Raw genomic sequence first — 18,452 nt, forward strand, 5'->3', positions numbered from 1 at the left:
TACCAAAGATACCTGCACTACCTCCAGGATTTAAAACAATTGGGGCTTTCATTCAGTTCTGTCAAAGTTCATCTAGCAGTGATTTCACTGTCTCTCTCAATTGTCTAATTCTGTTCAATCTTTTCACATCTTACAAGATGCAGATTTCTGAAAGGGCTACTCTATGCTTACTCTTCTGTCAAGGAACCTTATCCTATATGAAGCAAAATGCAGGACAATGTAGCACTTTAAAGACTAACAAGATGGTTTATTAGATGATGAGCTTTCGTGGGCCAGACCCACTTCCTCAGATCAAATAGTGGAAGAAAGTAGTCACAACCATATATACCAAAGGATACAATTTAAAAAATGAACAAATATGAAAAGGACAAATCACATTGCAGAACAGAAGGGGGATGCGGGGGGGGGGGGAGGGGGAGGAAGGAAGGTAAGTGTCTGTGAATTGATGATATTAAAGGTAGGGAGAGTGGGATGTTTGTGAGTTAATGGTATTACAGGTGATAATTGGGGAAACTGTCTTGGTAATGGGTGAGAGAGTTCAAATTCTTGTTAAGTCCTTGTTGGCAAGTGTCGAATTTTAACATGAATGACAGTTCAGAGGATTCCCTTTCAAGTGCAGATGTAAAAGGTCTTTGTAGCAGAATGCAGGTGGCTAAGTCATTTAGAGAGTGTCCTTTCTGGTTAAAGTGGCAAGAAACTGTTTTCTCTTTGTGATCTTGTCTGATATCTGTTTTGTGGGCATTAATCCTTTGGCGAAGTGTCTGAGATGTTTGTCCAATGTACATAGCAGACGGACACTTTCGGCACATGATAGCATAGATTATATTTCTGGATGCGCAGGAATATGTGTTCTTGATCTTATAACTCACTTGGTTAGGTCCAATAATGGTATCAGCAGAATGAATATGTGGACAAAGCTGGCAACGGGATTTGTTGCAAGGGAAGGTACCAGGGTTGGTATTAGTGTGGTATGTCCTGTGGTGGTTGGTAAGAATCATCTTGAGGTTAGGTGGTATTTTTAAAGTCTTTGCGGGCCTCCACCTTCTGCACTCAGAGTGCCAAAGTGGGGAGCAGCCCTGACAGAGGCAGTCAAAAATCTCTCAATACACATCTGAGTTTTTTTTAAAGAGATAGCTTTTAAGAACATTTCCACAGTCATTGCTTAGCAGTGTCTCTAATTGAATTATTTATGCTAAATGTGTAGTACATTAGGACTAATACTTAGTAAAATGCATGCACTAATGAGAAGATACTTTATGAAAAGTCAGGTGTTATGGTCCAGAATTAGTACAAGACTAAAAAATATGGCCAAATATTACACATGTAAGTAGGATTGTGGAAAAAATACAGTACAGGCAGTCCCCGGGTTACGTACAAGATAGGGACTGTAGGTTTGTTCTTAAGTTGAATCTGTATGTAAGTCGGAACTGGCGTCAGCCGCTGCTGAAACTGATCAGTTTCAACCGCGGCTGAATCTGGACGCCAGTTCTGACTTGCATACAGATTCAACTTAAGAAACCCAGGCGTCCCCAAGTCAGCTGCTGCTGAAACTGATCAGCGGCTGATTCCAGGAAGCCTGGGGCAGAGCAACTCTGCCTCGGGCTTCCTGTAGTCAGCTGCTGGTCAGTTTCAGCAGCGGCTGAATCAGGACGCCTGGGGCAGAGCAGCTGGGGTGCTGCTGGGTTGCTCCAGTAGCGCGGCTCCTCGGCGCTACTGGAGCAACCCAGCAGCACCCCAGCTGCTCTGCCCCAGGCGTCCTGATTCAGCCGCTGCTGAAACTGACCAGCAGCGGCTGAATCAGGACGCTTGGGGCAGAGCAGCTGGGGTGCTGCCGGGTTGGTCCGGAGCGGCGCTGCGGGACCAGCCTGGCAGCCCCCAGCTGCTTTACCCCAGGGGTAGGCAAGAAAAGCCTGGTCTGCTGGGGGGGGGGGGCACTAGCTGCACCCCCCCCAGCAGACCAGGGAGACAGGGGTGGCGGGACCGCTCAAGTCCTCCACTGCTTTGCTCCGTCTTCCTGGTCTGCTGACCTGGGAGACGCGGAGCAAAGCTGCAGAGCACGCGGGCAGCGGGACAGTCCAGGCGCGCCGCGGTTGTCCCATTGCTGGCATGCTCCGAGGCTTTGCTCCCCATCTCCCTGGTCTGCTGGTCAGACCAGGGAGACAGGGAGCAAAGCCTTGGAGCATGCCCGCAGTGGGACAGCCCAAGCGCGCTCGGGCTGTCCCGCTGCGGGCGTGCTCCAAGGCTTTGCTCCCCATCTCCCTGCAGACCAGGGAGACGGGGAGCAGCTTTTCTTGCCCCGGAGGACGGGGGCGGCGGACCGTGGCGCATCTGGGCGTCCCGCTGCTCCCGTCCTCCGGGGTGAGAAAAGCCCCGTTTGTAACTGCGGATCCGACATAAGTCGGATCCGCGTAACTCGGGGACTGCCTGTATATTGAGGAAAATATAGGTAGGACCTCCCTGATCCGGCACTCTTGGAACCTGACTGGTCCCAGATGAGGGATTTTTCCGGACTAGGGGAGGTCATTTCAGGGCTCCCCCCAATGCTCCTCTTCCTGCTTCCTGGCTTTCCCCACAGCCCCGCTGAGCCGCACGCCCTCTCCCTCAGCCCAGCTGAACCGGCTGCTGGCTCCCTTCCCCACCTTTTGCAGCCCAGCTGAGCCAAGACCAGCTTCCTTGCCTCCCTCCCAGCAACCCAGTTGAGCCATGCGTCAGCTCCCCCCCCCCCCCCCCCGAAGTGCGCTGGGACTCTCTGGTCCTGGAACTTCTGTGGTCATGCTGGACCACAGATGTTGCTGGACCAGAGAATCCCGGATTTTGAGGTGCAATCTTTTCGTGTGTGTGTGTGTGTGTGTGTGTGTGTGTGTGTGTGTGTGTAATTAAAGCCTTTTGTATTTACATTTAGACTAGGGGCAGACTTAGGGATGCATGCTCAATCTTAACTTGGAGACTTTTTCAGTTTGGATGTTTGAATTGTTCTTTTAACATTTCTGATTGCTAGAATTTGAACCACACATGAAATAATAGCTCTATCCTAGGATGTAAGCTTAGATGTTCCCTGTCACAGTTGTGGAGGTAAATTAGACTTCTACACACTCCATGATCTCCTGAAGTACTCCCCCTTAACACTCAGGATTCCAGCAATCTCCTCTCTACGGGCAAGGACCTGTGGCTCTCTCCGTTCAGACAGAGGATTTAGACTTGTATTCCTCCTGAAGTTCACTGTGTTTATCCGTGTGACGGCGCGTTGGGGGTCCCCCGTCTCCTGCACCCCGAAATGGCGCGCACAGACTGCACCAGCCGGTGGAATAGAGGAAGTTTATTGCCTCTCCAGGATACAGCACAGATGGAATCTGGTCACAGAGCTGGGCTAGGATGCCTCAGGCCCCCTTGAGGTGGGGGAAGACTGGGCCCCTAAACTCCAGCCCCTTTCCCTAGGCTGTCTCCTCCATGCTCCAGACCGAAACTAACCTCCCTCTCCTCCAGCCCTGCCCCCCATCCAGGGCAGCCTGCACCTTCCTTTGTTCCTCTCCATGGGGGGTGTCTGGTTCAACAAGTTTGGCATCACCTTTGCATAGTGAGGTTTTCCCTGCTGGGTCTTGCTCCAGACAGCAGAGGTCACCACAGCTCAGCAAGTACCCCCACTACGTCACATATTCCTCCTGAAGTTCACTGTGTTTATCCTAGCAGGTATGATCTTAGTTCAGAACTTGTGGTTCACTCTCACTCAAGGTTACCAAGTGGCAGGAATGCCAGTGACTCACCTGCTTTCACAGAACATAATATATTTATCTCCGGCATTACAGAGGAAATACAGTATAAGCCAATAAACAGTTTATATCAAATGCTAAGCTTTTCAGATATCATCAGTCTGCAACATGGAAACCCTGATAGGTTTCCAAAATCTTTCAAATCCTTACAACAAAGTTTTGCCTCCTTGGTTATAATTTCATGGCAGTTTGAGCATCAAAGAGGATCACTGACTCAGTTCAGCCTCCCCCTTTATACCAAAAGTTCCTTCTTTGTCTACTGTGCCACTTGTACCTGGTGTGAATGAGTATATACAATTCACCCAAGAAGTAGTACTTATCTTGAGTTGTTAGCTTGTCCTGGGATCTCCCACCCTTCTCTGTAGTTAGAATACCATCTCTAGCTCACAAAGATAGAGATATATTATCTATATGAATATGTATGTGTAGATACAAAAGTCTGAACTTTATTTTTTTTTTTTTTTTGAGATTGGGAGACCCCATCTGCCCACACTATTCAAGGTGCTGGCATACTATGGATTTATATAGAAACTATGATATTTTCTGCCTTTTAATGATTCCCAAAATTGTTTGCTTTTTTTGACTACTGCTGCACGTTGAATAGATGTTTTCAGAGAACTATCCACAATGACTCCAAGATCTCTGTCTTGATTGGTAACAATTAGTTAAGACCACATCAAATATGTGGTATATGTATAGTTGAGATTGTTTGTTTGTTTGTTTGTTTGTTTGTTTGTTTGTTTTCCATTATGCTTTACTTTGCATTTATCAACATTGAATTTAATCTGCCATTTTGTTGTCCAGTTACCAGTTTTGTGAGATTCTTCCAAAGCTCTTCATAGTCTGCTGTGGAGTTAACTATCTTAAGCAATTTTGAATCTGTAAATTTTACCAACTCACTGATTGCCACCTTCCCCAGATCATTTCTGAATATGTTGAATAGGATAAGTCCCAGTACTAGTTACCTGTCTCTTTTCTGAAAACTGACTATTCTTACCCATTGTTTTCTATCTCTTAACCTATGAGAGGACCTTATCTCTTATCCCAAGACTGCTAACTTTACTTAAGAGCTTTTGGTGAAGGATCTTGTCAAAGGTTTTCTGGAAATCTAAGTACACTATATCCACTGGATTCCTCTTGTCCACGTGCTTGTTAATCCCCTTGAAATAATTCTAGTAAATTGGTAAAGCATGTTTTCTCATTAGAAAAATCATGTTAACACTCCCCAATAAATTATATTCATATATGTGTTTCACAATTCTATTTTTTAATGTAGTTTCAACAAGTTTGCCTGGTACTGAAATTAGACTTACTGGTTTGTAAGTGCCAGGATAAACTCTGGAGCCCTTTTTAAAAATTGGTGTCAGAGTACAACTTCTCTACTGACAATTTCTTGAGCAAATATTTTATATAGGAGAAATAGCTCATTTCCTGGTACAGTCAGAAGAATGCCTAAGAAACATAGGCCAGGACATTTAGCAATGTAAGAGTATTGTTACACTGGGGAATCAAGAATGCTGTCTGACTTATTAAAGAGATGATTATTAGTTTTAAATTCTATTTTTTTCATGTTCAAACTGGCATTAGAGAAGAAAATGGATCTAACTCTTTAGAATTGAAATTAAATTAAGCCTAACAATGTAATTTCATGTTCCAGGGATGGTAACAGTTTTTTCTAACCGCTTGGGGTGGCACAATATGGAACAGTTGCTCTCCCAGTTTCAGAGTCGCCTTATGTTTGGTGTCCAAAGGGAACTGTGTGACCTGGTTCGGATATCTCTGCTAAATGCACAGCATGCCAGAATTCTTTATAATGCTGGCTTCATCACGGTGGCTGATCTTGCTAAAGGAAATACTGCTGAAGTAGAAGTTGCTTTGAAGAATGCAGTACCATTCAAAAGGTGAGACATTCAGCAGGTTGTCTACCTGGTTACGTTTTTAGGTGCAGTCCTTTCTACTATAAATGGTGTTAACAGGTATTCAGTCTTGACTATATGGTTCCCAGAGTACTTCTAATGAATTAGAGTATGTGATGGTTACAGGATAAATTGGGGAGTCTTGGGTGCTGTTCTTCACTTTTCTCTGACCAACTGCATAAAGTCCTTTATCTCTTAGAGTATGTTGACATTTCAATAAAATATCCAGGCTTGGCATGTCAGTTAACTTGGGCTATGGGCTATAACAGTGTTTCTCAACCTTTTTTTTTAATAAAGTACCCCCCCCCCCAAAAAAAAGTACTCCCAGTACCTACAGTTTTCAGACACACAGGTTTTTTTTCTACAGTTGCAACACATTTGTTTAAACAACTTAATTGTAGCTGGGTGGGTGATGAAAATTTTGCGTGTAAAAAGTACAAAAATAATAAAACACTGTAAAACTTAAAACAAAAATTCAGTTTTCTCCAAATTTCAGTTCTGTTGATGTACCTCCCAGACTTCTCTCGAGTACCCCTAAGAGTACTCATACCACTGGTTGAGAAACACTGGGCTATAAAATGCAGTGTAGATGTCCGGACACAAGCTGAGTCTGGGCTCTGGGATGCTCCCCACTTTTTCAGGTCCCAGAGCCCAGGCTGTAGTTAGAGCTCAGATTGCACAGAAGTTTTATAGCCCCACAGCTCAAGTCCTGTAATCCTGAGTCAGCAGAGCCAGGCCAGTCACGAGTATTTTTATTGCACTGTAGACTAACTCTGAGTCCTTGTTTCAACTCCTGTTGATCAGAAATGATATTTCTTTACTCATCAGGGATATTCTAATTAATCGTATGTTGCAACATAGTCTGAGATTCTCTACTAGTGTTGTTAGAACAAACTACTAGTACAAAATACTATAACAATTTTAGTGAACAACTGTAAGTTTGTGAGCTTGTCTGTCAGCAGAAGGAATTCCAACGATAGAAACTCAATTCAATTTTGCATGTGCTAAAGAGTCATCTTAAGAAATGTACAGACACCTCCATAATTATTTGAATGCAAGTTGTCACTTGAAGAGACTGCTAATAATTTTACTGGTGTAATTCCACTGTGCTTTGTTAGGAGTTTGTGAAATTTGTGCTTGTGGTACCTTTTTAAACTGAATCATTGGCCAAATTAAACCTGTAATAAAGCAAAAGTTTATGTCCATTCAAAAAGTAATCCATACAGAATATTACTCTTGTGAGAATTCTGTGCTACTGTGCGTGCACAGGATTTATGTCTGCTACAGATTGCTTTACTTCCCTGCCAAAAAAAAAATCACTTTCTCATGGGGAAGCAAATGGAAGCCACAAGAGCGATCATGTGGTCCTCCCCACCAGTATGTTTTAGGTGCAGAATGGTAAATGATGGAGGTATAAAATGGGAGTAGGGAAGACCAGACTGGCTCCTACCCTGTGCCAGGCTCAGGTGCTAGTCCCAGCTGGGCTGGGGAGGACAGGATGACTTATTCTCTTGCACAGTATCTGGGGCTGGGTCAGACCCACCCTCTGATTTCTCTCCCTGATGCATGAAGCTATGCAAATTGCCCCCTGCGCTTCCTGCACCTATCTTTCCTCAGTTGCAGGAGGAGGGAAGGATCCCCCTCTCCCACACTCTCACCTCTCCCACACTTAACACCCATCCTCAATGAGCCCCACTCCCCCTGCACCTGGACCACCCTGATGAGCCACCCACTCCCAGATCCCCACCCCACCAAGCCTCAACCAACTACACCTGGATCACCACAACATTGAGCCCTACTCCCCCAGCATCTGGAATCCCTGACACCCAGATTACTCTGCCAAGCTCTATGCCCTCAAACTCAGGACCTTTCTCCCATTCCTGCTGAGCTCAGTCACCTTCAGCTGGACCCCTCTGCACAGTCCCACTATTGTTGCACCCCAAAACCCCCAACAAGGCCCTGTGTATCCAGATCTCCCTTGTACCTGAATCCCCCACTGAGCCACCTGCACCCGGATGACCCCACATGGAACCTTTTCAATCCACACCTGGATCTCCCCACACTTAGCCCCTCGAAATTTGGATCCTGCCTTGCTGAGCCTGCTTGTCCATACCTAGTGCACCTGACATGGACAGGCAGGACCTAGGACTGTTTCTGGGACAGGCCTGCTGCTTGTGTTGTCAGGGTTGGGTGCAGCCTCACATCTGAGTCCCTGTCTTGGAGGCATGGGGAGGCTGCAGAGTGATCTCCCACCTCTGTGCAGCCTGTGCTCCCCATTGCCATGCTGGATCCTCAACATTTATTTAATAAATGTGCAGAATTTAAAATATTGTGCGCACAATTTTTAATCGTTTGGGGTAGAATTTTTAATTTTTTTGTCACAGAATGGCCTAAGGAATAATCATGTCTACATAGGTGAGCTGCTTAAATTCCTACAGGGACCCTGTTCTGACACTCAAAACTGATGTAGTTGTTAGGTGTTCCATTATGCTATGAATATGATTTACCTGCAGTTTTTCTAAACTTTGTATGGACTACATCAAAGGAAAGTGATATTGGTGATTGCTTTTGGTGGCTTTGATTCCATTTCCTTGTAAGCTGCTGTCCATATGAGGAAATCCTAATTGCTTCCTGTGGGTTCCTTTGTGCACAGTGCTCATTGAAATTAATGGGCATGCCCCACCTGGTAGTCTTTCAAGACTGGATTGATTGTGAGCTGACATAGTAAAACAACAGCTCAGGAGTGAGATTGACTTTGAGTCCAAAATTAATTACTATTACATGAGTTGCTCCTTGTTTTCATCAGAGCAAGGGAAGACTGAAAGGAAGCCTGCATGGGGACACTGCACTGCAGCCTTAGCATGATCACTCTTTTCTACCTTGACTAGCACTACATTCACCTTTTAAAAACAAACATATTCATTTCCTAGTAGGTGCAGCCTGTGTGGTCCAGAAACATATTTCATTGAAACTAGTATTCTAGTTGAAGATAAAAGTACAATAGTATGATACTGGTTGCTTTGACTGCTCATTATTTGTTTCTAAACAACTTTCCAACTAATTTTAAGTTGTTTTCTTTCTATTAGCATTCGTAGGGCAGTGGATGAAGATGAAGAGGCAGCCGAAGAGCGTCGGAATACCCACTGTATCTGGATGGCGGGAATGAAGGGCCTAACCGAAGGTGAAGCAGCATCCCTTATTGTGGAGGAGGCTAGAATACTCCTACAGCAGGACTTGGCTAGGATGGGAGTGCAGTGGAATCCAGATTCTTTTCTTGAGTCTGATACATCTTCCATGACCAGCAGTGAATCAGAGCTGGAGGACAGAAAATATAAACAGAATGGGGAACGTTCACTCGGGACTTTGAAAGTATTCAGCAATGAAAGGTACAGAATTCTAACTGATAACGGCACCAATTTTCAAGCTGGGAAGTCATCAAATATTAAAAAGGGACATAAAAGGTTGTTAAATGCTAGTGTATCAGACTCCAGGTCCCATAGCGAACTGCAGGAAGATCACACCCAGAAAAAGGAAAGAAATGGTGATTCCATCACATGCAATGCTAGAAAGCGGCCAAATTTGAGAAAAGGTAAAGAAAACAAGGAAGTTACTTTTCTGACCAAAAGCAGTGCAGCAACTATTCAAGAATTCCCTACTCAAAAAGGAAAAAGACCAACCTTGAACTGCACTTCACAGAAAACTTCTAAAACATCTGGGTGCAGGATGACTATGGACACTAGTTTCAGCCAAATTGAGGGCAAAAGCATTGATCCAAAACATTTCCGACTTGATAAGTCAGTGATGCACACAACAGAGTTAAATGGGCCCTCTGTATCTAGCCATAGCAAGTCTAAAGATAAATCTTTTTCACACCAAAGGAAAAAAAGATTTGGAGAGAACAAATCATCTTCTCACAAGAGTTTCACTGTCAAAGGTTCAGAATCTTTACAGGTGAATAAAGTGCAACCAGAAAGCAAAGAGATAATGAAGGAATTACTTACAGAACCTTCCATCTCTAATAAAGCCAGTCCTAAAGAAACAGTGCTTGGTCTGGAAGCTAGGCATACTGAAATGAGGGATGCTCCACCCATGAATGTGGTGATAGATGATAATATGGGAAACCTGGGAATTTCTAGCAGGTCAGCAAAAAATGAAAACAGTGATTTAAAACAGAACAACATCCAATCAGTTAAAAACTGTGCTGAAAAGATGTATTCCAAACAACAAATGATTCTAGGCACATATCTTTGTAATGAGGCAGACAGCAGTTCTGCAAACATGTATGGGAGCATCGGTATTAGCAAACAGAAAACAGTTTATTTTTATCCTGAAGAGAATACATCTTTCCATTTTCAAATTCAAAATGATGGCAAAACAAGTTTTGAAAAGCCCAGTGGAATGTTACAAACTGGAGGTAAAGCAGATAACAAGCAAGAGGATTTTTTGAAAGATTCTACGGTAAAATCTGGAGCTCTTTGTGTTCCAAAAGATGTTAAAAATGGCTATTCTCCTGATCTGTATTCAGTTTCCAAAGAATTTGAAGACAGCTTCCAGTTGGATACACAGACTGATAGGATATTACAGCAGCTGATGGCAGCTGAAATTGCAAAACAGTGGGGAGAAAAAGAGACAGAACGGACAAAGATACCTGTGCAGAACATTTCCATGAAACTACACTGTGCCAGCACTTTACAAAATGAAGATGTTGCAGATGAAAAGCTAGCTGCAGCACTTAGAAAAGTGGTCTGTTCAAGTCTGGGGACAGCAAATACTATGAAAGAAACAACAGATTTACATTGCACTAATGCTTTGGGCTCTAGAAGCACTAATGTACAGTCTTCAATGAAATGCACAGAATCTGCATTTTGTCTTAAAGGAAATGATTGTTCTTTCACTGACTCACAACTATATAGCTTTTTACAAGGTTATCAGACCCAAAATTCAGTTAAGGAAAATGTCTCTAAAGATCTTCAGAAGGCAGTCTCTCCCTGCAATGGCCAGCACCCTCACACTGTGCTTGTACAAGTTGAGTGCCACCCGCCTCCTGAAACTAGTCTGAATTTCAGTGGCAGTTTACTTTTTGATGAAAGCTTCAATAATGTCAGTGGCTCTCCAACTATGCATGCAGGTGAAGCTCAAGGGGCAGAATCTGGGAAACAGAAAGTTGTGACTCTTTCTTCTAAAGCCACTTCTAGCTCTCTTGATGATCTTTTGCATCAGCAGAACTTGGGGCCTATTCAGGATGTATTAACTGTCGATATAAACGTCAGTGAGCAGCATCCAGCACCGTGTGATGATGAGTCTGTTATATTCTCTGATATAGATTCTTTCCAGATGGCTGAAGCTTTAGGTAATGTAGACTTACCTCCATATCAAGGAGACAGTCCATCTGCAGTTCTTGTTGAACTAGGGTTAAGAAAAACAAGGCATGAGGAGAATGATCACAGACCAGAGGACTCAAGACTGGATCAAGGTGAAAGACCCCAGAATGCCCAACAAGCTGTGGGAAAGAATACCAATCCAGTGGTATGGTCTGATCATTCATTTAACTTAAGCCCAGAGTTGCAAGATATTTTAGACAGGTGGCCTAGTCCTTCAGATAATAAACCTGTTGTTTTAAGTCCAAAAGTCTTCTCCTCAATAGGAAAGTTAGTAAACTCAAATAGTAAACAAGAGCCTGGAGCAATTTCTGAATTCAGCTGTTGTCCAAGAGAGTCGTCATCCACTTGCCAGGGTTTAAAGAATTATTTCAAAGTTAAAGAGAGCAATAAGGGAGTTCTGGATGTTCAGAAACCAGCTTACAACCATCTGCTGCTCAAGGGAAGCAACAGATTATCTGACCCCCAGCTAGATATCAGCAATGGATTTATACCTCAAACATCTCCTAAAGAACCTGTTCCAAAGAGTTTTGGCACATCCTCTCTAATGTTTGAAAAAAACAAAAATGTTAGCCACATAGATGAAGTCCCATCTTTTCAACCATTGAAAAATAGCAAATCTACTTCAGATCACCTGATAAAAACACTGCCATTTAATCCTGGGACTGAAGAAACATGTGAGGTTTTGCTTGAGACTAACACTGTAAAAGACAATTCTGTTATAGACCAAAGCTTTTCACTGCAACTATCTCAAGATGTTTTGCCACTTGTTTCCTGCAGTGCTGAAAGTTTCTCTATTATTGATGTAGCAAGTGACAAAGCTCTCTTCCATACCTTCATCAGAGAATGGAGGAACAAAAGCAGATTTGCCATTTCACTGGCTTGTGAAAGAACAAAATGCCTCTTGTCCCCCATGTCAACTATAGGTGGCAGATTTAAACAAGGTCAGTTCCTCTTTCACATTCCTACTACACTAAATTATAAACAGTACTCTGTTTAACTTGCAGGCTCAGTGGAAATTGTTATAAATTTGTTCCTTTGGATTGATCTAAATAAGAGGATAAAGACTCCATATGAATTGAGTACTGAGACACACTATAGAAGGATGGAGCTGGGATCAGGAGGGAAGAATGAATGGTATTAGGTGAATCATTTATAAGTTGGATTTGGGAAAAGGAAGATGGCTGGAGTGTGGATTGGCCTCAGCATTTTTTAAGACAGCCACGGTTACCACCCTAGAGCAGTCATTAAGTACTTGCTTCCTATATTTATTTCCAGACTCTTTTTCATATTTATAAGAACACACACTCAGACCAGTTAGCGCACAGAACAAATACGATCTGAAAACTGATCACACCACTCACTTTAAAATGGAATGGTGCTATAGCCTCCTTCTGGTGAAACAGGAGATATATAAATGGCTTCATCTTGGTACCAAGTTCAGAAAAAATGTTAAGTTCAGAAACAAATACAAGCAGTCCCCGGGTTACATGGATCCGACTTACATCGGATCCCTACTTACAAACGGGGTGAGGCAACCCTGCAGTAGCTGCTTCCCCCCAGCAGACCAGGGAGAAGCGTAGCGGCTTTTCTCAGCAGACACCTCAGCTTGAGAATAAAGGACTGAGGGAAGTGAGGTGTGGGAGAATAAAACTGAGCTCTGGAGAAATGTTTGGCTAGAGTTTCCCCTACAATATGTACCAGTTCCGACTTACATACAAATTCAACTTAAGAACAAACCTACAGTCCCTATCTTGTACGTAACCCGGGGACTGCCTGTATAAGCAACTGATTAATGACTGCTGCTAGTCAGGCAGTATTCCTTAGACATTGTAGGCTAATCAGAGGTTAAGTACCTTCCAATTTAAAAAAGTTAATTTGGATCGATTTAATTGTTTAGATATGAAACTCAATCTAGTCCCCAGTCCCTCAGATCATTGCTGTGCTTCAGCACTTTTTCATCTTTAGTATTCATATACTGCAATTCTCCTAAGGATCTGATGCAGTGGAAGGAAGGCAGGCATTCAGGAGCCTTTGGGAGGCAAATTCAAGCAGAGTTCTCTTAGAGGAAGAACTCCTTTTGCCACACCCTTACCCCCAACTTTTAAGAAGTATGAGCAAGCAGCAGCTTCCTTCTATGTATTTCAGGGAAGGAGATGGACCCATCAGCAGCAGATTTTCTCTGAAGTTCTCAGTGCCTGATCGCAAATATTACAACATGTACTGTTTTGTTAATTTTACTCTCTATTCCTATCTTACAACCCCTCCTCCCAAACCACAAAAGACCAGGAAGTTAAACACTGTGGACAATTTGCCTGAATATAGGAACCAAACCAAAAAATTGTTCTCAGCAGCAGAAATGTAATCAATGCATTTATCTAAAAATGAGATGTGTCCCAGTGCTGATTAGGGAAGTGTACGGGTTGAACCTCTCTAGTTGGGACCTTAGGACCTGACCAGTGCCAAACCAGAGAATTTGCCAAACCACGGGAGGTCAATATTGTCTAGCAACATTACCAACACTTCCACTGCTTACTGTGCTTTTAGAAGACATTTAGGGATTAATTAGAACTAAATAACATCACAGAACACATCCGGCTAACTAAAATCATGTCAGACCAGAGAGGTTCCACCTGTAACCCTATACTCCAATTCTTCGGTATGCTATGAAGCAGAAAGCCAACTCTCTTTAAGGAATCCTAAGTGGTAGTTTGGCTGTGTCAGGCACCTTGCTATCTAAAGTCACTATTTAAAAAAAGAATTGAGATATGGAGAGAGTCTAATGCTTATAAGAGAATTAAAGCATTGGTTCAGTTTGGAGAATTCCAGACTCTGTTGGGGTGTTTCCTTATTAGATTTTCAATTGAACACACTGTATTTGGATGCTGTTTTAGAAATATAACTGTTAAAACATTTGTTTAGTACGATCTCCCCAGCGGTTCCAGGTTAAAGATGATGGGTTTCCTATCAAAGGCTGTGAAGACATCTTGGTGGTTGGGTTGTCTGTGTGCTGGGGTGGAAAGGACGCCTATTATATCTCATTGCAGGAGAAGCAAGATCGCCAGACTGGTAAGTGAGCGTTGCCAGACAGACCAAACTGAACACCACCACACGTATCAGGGAAGAACCGTGAGGAGATGGCATCCCTTTTGGGATATGGTTTCCAACAGTATGTCCCCTATCAGAATCCTATCCCAGCTCAGTTGCATGATAAACATAATCAGCTATATTGATTATTAACACCCAGGGCTGAGAGAGAATTGTTTGCCACTGTTTTTATACTTTCTGTTCCTCCATTTCTAAAGGAGGCAGTGAAGTTAGTTGGTTACATTAAAAAATCAAGAAAGCATTGAATTGCAGGCTTAAACTGCAGCAAGGGAGGTTTAGGATGGACATGAGGAAAAACTTCCTAACTGCCAGAGTGGTTAAACACTGGAATAAATTGCCTAGGGAGATATTTAAGAGCAGGTTAGATAGACATCTATCAGGGATGGTCTAGATGGTGCTTAGTCCTTCAGTGAGGGCAGGGGACTAAACTTGATGACCTCTCAATGTCCCTTCTAGTTTTAGTGTTCTGTGTTGTATCAAATCAGGGTCAGGGTTTGGTTGTGCCAAGAAAATGGGAAGTGCTGAGAATGAGACTCTTTTCCATAACATGGAAAGGGATGGGACAGAGAGGAGAGACAGGATACTGAAAGTGGTCATTGGGGGCAGCAAGCCTGCATGGGAGAGCTATGTACAGAATGATCACTGGGGGGCAGCCACACCACACCACCAAAAGAATGGCCAGCAGGTCTAGGGATTCCCCATCTTGTCTGCTACCAGACTTAGATAAGTGGCTCCCTTGCCCCAAACCCTACACCCCTCCTGGCCCTTGGCTGCAGTGCCAGAGAGGAGGGGAGGGGAAGGCCCTTGGTTGGCAAGGGGACTAGGGAAGACAAATGGCCCCTGGTGTCCATGAGGGACTAGGGGGAGACAGAAGGCCCCTGGTGGCTGGGGGGGGGGGGAGAGAAAGCACCACTGCATGGGACTGTCCACCCTGAGCCCCTCCTTGCTCCCCAGCTCTAACTCTCAGACCCTCCCATGCCCCCAGCTTCCTGCCATGCTCCCGTCCCCCCCACATGCCCAAGGCCTTGCCTTGACTCCTGCATCCCCCACACTGACAGCCCCCTGCCCTGAAAGACCTAGGCAACACCAGGTAAGTCATCTAATCAAATAAATAAACTAATTTGTCCTTTTATCTCAGAAATCAGTGCCAGCTTGGCACCCCCTCCTTTGGATCAGGACCTGTCTGTGACTGAGAGATTGTGTCAAGTACAATCCTGCTTGCAGAAAGAATCTGAGGGGGAGCACTCACTTATCATGTACAACCTCATCCAGCATTATAAGACACTTCTATTGGCTTGTGGGATCTCCCTGGAGGGAAGTTTCGAGGATCCAAAGGTTTCAGAAATTTTTAAACAAATTATTCTTGTTAGAACTTCCATTCATTATTTAAACCAGTGAGTCTGAGTAGCTTTTAGTGCTTATTATTTTGCTCTCAAGTTCTTAGTTTTACATTTAGAGTTGAAAACAAACATTTGTCAAGTTTTTAATGTTATTCACAGCTAAAAGTAATAGAAGTCCACATTAACTAATAATTTACATTTACTTACTGTTGATAGTAAGTTTCTCAGTGTCTGCAAAAAATGAACTTGAAGTGGTAATAAACACAACTATGACAGTTGGTATCACAGAGACTTGGTGGGATAATACTCATGATTGGAATACAGCTGCTTCCTGAGTTACGACCACCTCCACTTACGACCAAATTGGTCGTAAATGCAGATCCGAGTTACGAATGGCAATCCGCACTTACGAACAGCGCGGTCGCCATGTAACTCTATAGGATCTGAGTTACGAACACTTTCGAGTTACAGATGTTCAGGTAGGATAGGCAGGGAAAAAAGGGGGGAGAAGTTGCCTTATGTATTAAAAATGTATACATTTGGACTGACGTGGAGAGATGGACATAGGAGACAGACATGTTGAGAGTCTCTGGGTTAGGCTAAAAGGGATAAAAAACAAGGGTGATGTCATGCTAGGGGTCTACTACAAACCACCTACCCAAGCAGAAGAGGTATATGAAGCATTTTTTTAAACAACTAACAAATCATCCAAAGCACAGGATTTGGTGATCATGGGGGACTTGAACTATCCAGACATCTATTGGGAAACTAACACAGCAGGGCAGAGATTATCCAGTAAGTTCTTGGACTGCATTGGAGGCAATTTTTTATTTCAGAAGGTTGAGAAAGCTACTATGAGGGAAGCTGTTCTAGATTGATTTTAATAAATAGGAAGGAACTGGTTGAAAATTTGAAAGTAGAAGGCAGCTTGAATGAAAGTGATTATGGAATCGTAGAGTTCATGATTCTAAAGAATGGTAGAAGGGAGAACAGCAAAATAGACACTGGATTTCAGGAACGCAGATTTTAGTAAACTCAGAGAGCTGGTAGGTAAGATCCCATGGAAAGCAAGACTAAGAGGAAAAACAATTGAAGAGAATCAGCAGTTTTTCAAAGGGACTTTATTAAGGGACCAAAAGTAAACTGTTCCACTGCATAGGAAAGATAGAAAGTATGGTAAGAGATCACCTTGGCATAACCAGGAGCTCTTACATGATCTAAAAATAAAAAAGGAGTCATATAAAAAGTGGAAACTAGGACAAATTACCAAGGATGAATATAAGCAAACAACACAAGTATGTAGGGGCAAGATTAGCAAGGCAAAGGCAAAAAATGAGCTCAATCTATCTAGAGATATAAAGGGTAACAAGAAGACATTCTGCACACATATTAGAAGCAAGAGGAAGACCAAGGACAGGGTAGGCCCATTGCCTAGTGAAGAGGAAGAAACAATAATAGGAAACTTGGAAATGGCAGAGGTGCTTAATGACTACTTTGTTTTGGTTTTCTCCATGAAGTTTGATGATGACGGGATGCCATACATAGTGAATGCTAGTGGAAACGGCGTAGGTTAGAAGTTAAAATAAAAAAAAGTTAAAAATTACTTAGAAAAGTTAGATGTTTTCAAATCTCCACGGCCGGATGAAATGCATCCTAGAACACTCAAGTAGCTGATAGCTTAAGGCTCAGATACCCTCTCTATCATCTTTGAAAAGTCATGGAAGTTGGGACAGATACCAGAAGACTGGAAAAGAGCAAATATAGTGCCTGTCTATAAAAAAGGAAATAAGAACAACCTAGGAAACTACAGTCAGTTTAACTTCTGTGCCAGGGAAGATAATAGAGCAAGTAATTAAGGAATTGATCTGCAAACATCTGGAAAATAAGGTGCTAGGTAACAGCCACCATGGATTTGAAAAGAACAAATCATGTCAAACCAATCTGATAGCTTTCTTTGATAGGATAACAAGCCTTGTGGATAAGGGAGAGGTGTTGGATGTAGTATACCTAGACTTCAGTAAAGCATTTGATATGGTCTTGCATGACCTTCTAATCAATAAACTAGAGAAATATAACCTACATGGGTCTATATAAGGTGGGTGCATAACTGGCTGGATAACTGTTTTCAGAGATTAGTTATTAATGGTTCATTGTCATGCAGAAAGGGCATAACAAGTGGGGATCTACAGGGGTCTGTTTTGGGTCTGGTTCTGTTCAGTATCTTCAACAATTAGATGATGGCATAAAGAGTAGTATTATTTAGGTTTGCAGATGGTACCAAGCTGGGAGGGGTTACAAGTGCTTTGCAGGATAGGGTCATAATTCAAAATTATCTGGATAAACTAGAGAAATGGTCAGAGGTAAACAGGGTGAAGTTTAATAAGGACAAATGCAAAGTACTCCACTTAGAAAGGAACAATCAGTTTCTCTCTCACAGAATGGGAAGTGACTGTCTAGGAAGGAATTCTGCAGAAAGAGCTCTAGGGCTCATAGTGGACCACAAGCTAAATATGTCAGCAGTGTGACATTGTAAAAAATACAAACATGATTCTGGGATGCAAGACATAAGGAGTCATTCTTCCTCTCTACTCTGCACTCTTTGGGCCAGGGTGGGGGCTTGAGCCCATCCCCCACCCCACCCCACCCCAGGTGGATGCCCTATCTGCTAGGCCATGCCAGAACCCACTCCACCACCTTACCTTCAGTTGGAGTATTGTGTCCCATTCTGGGCACCACTGTTCAAGAAGGGGTAGAGAAATTGGAGAAGGTCCAGAGAAGAGCAACAAAAATGATGAAAGGTCTAGAACACATGAGCTATGAAGGAAGACTGAAAGAATTGGGCTTGCTTAATTTAGAAAAGAGAAGACTGAGGGGAAGCATGATAGCGGTTTTCAGGTATCTAAAAGGATGTTACAAGGATGAGGTAGAAAAATTGTTCTTGGC

At 43.1% G+C, this 18,452-nt stretch overlaps 1 protein-coding gene across 7 annotated transcripts in view; it reads left to right on the forward strand.

The window, feature by feature from the left end:
- Positions 1-18,452, forward strand: part of POLQ (DNA polymerase theta) — a 133,969-nt gene that overhangs the window by 52,108 nt on the left and 63,409 nt on the right. For all 7 annotated transcript variants that reach the window (XR_012897156.1, XM_075905142.1, XM_075905124.1 and 4 more), the window contains 4 exons: positions 5,425-5,668; positions 8,770-12,005; positions 13,984-14,130; positions 15,308-15,504. Coding sequence is in view for 6 of the 7 variants with exons in the window: in XM_075905142.1 (XP_075761257.1) it covers positions 5,425-5,668; positions 8,770-12,005; positions 13,984-14,130; positions 15,308-15,504 (3,824 nt within the window). In the remaining variant the exon portion in view is untranslated. The remainder of the gene's footprint in view (positions 1-5,424; positions 5,669-8,769; positions 12,006-13,983; positions 14,131-15,307; positions 15,505-18,452) is intronic.

Source organism: Pelodiscus sinensis, chromosome 1, assembly GCF_049634645.1.
Source record: "Pelodiscus sinensis isolate JC-2024 chromosome 1, ASM4963464v1, whole genome shotgun sequence".
Taxonomy (NCBI): domain Eukaryota; kingdom Metazoa; phylum Chordata; order Testudines; family Trionychidae; genus Pelodiscus; species Pelodiscus sinensis.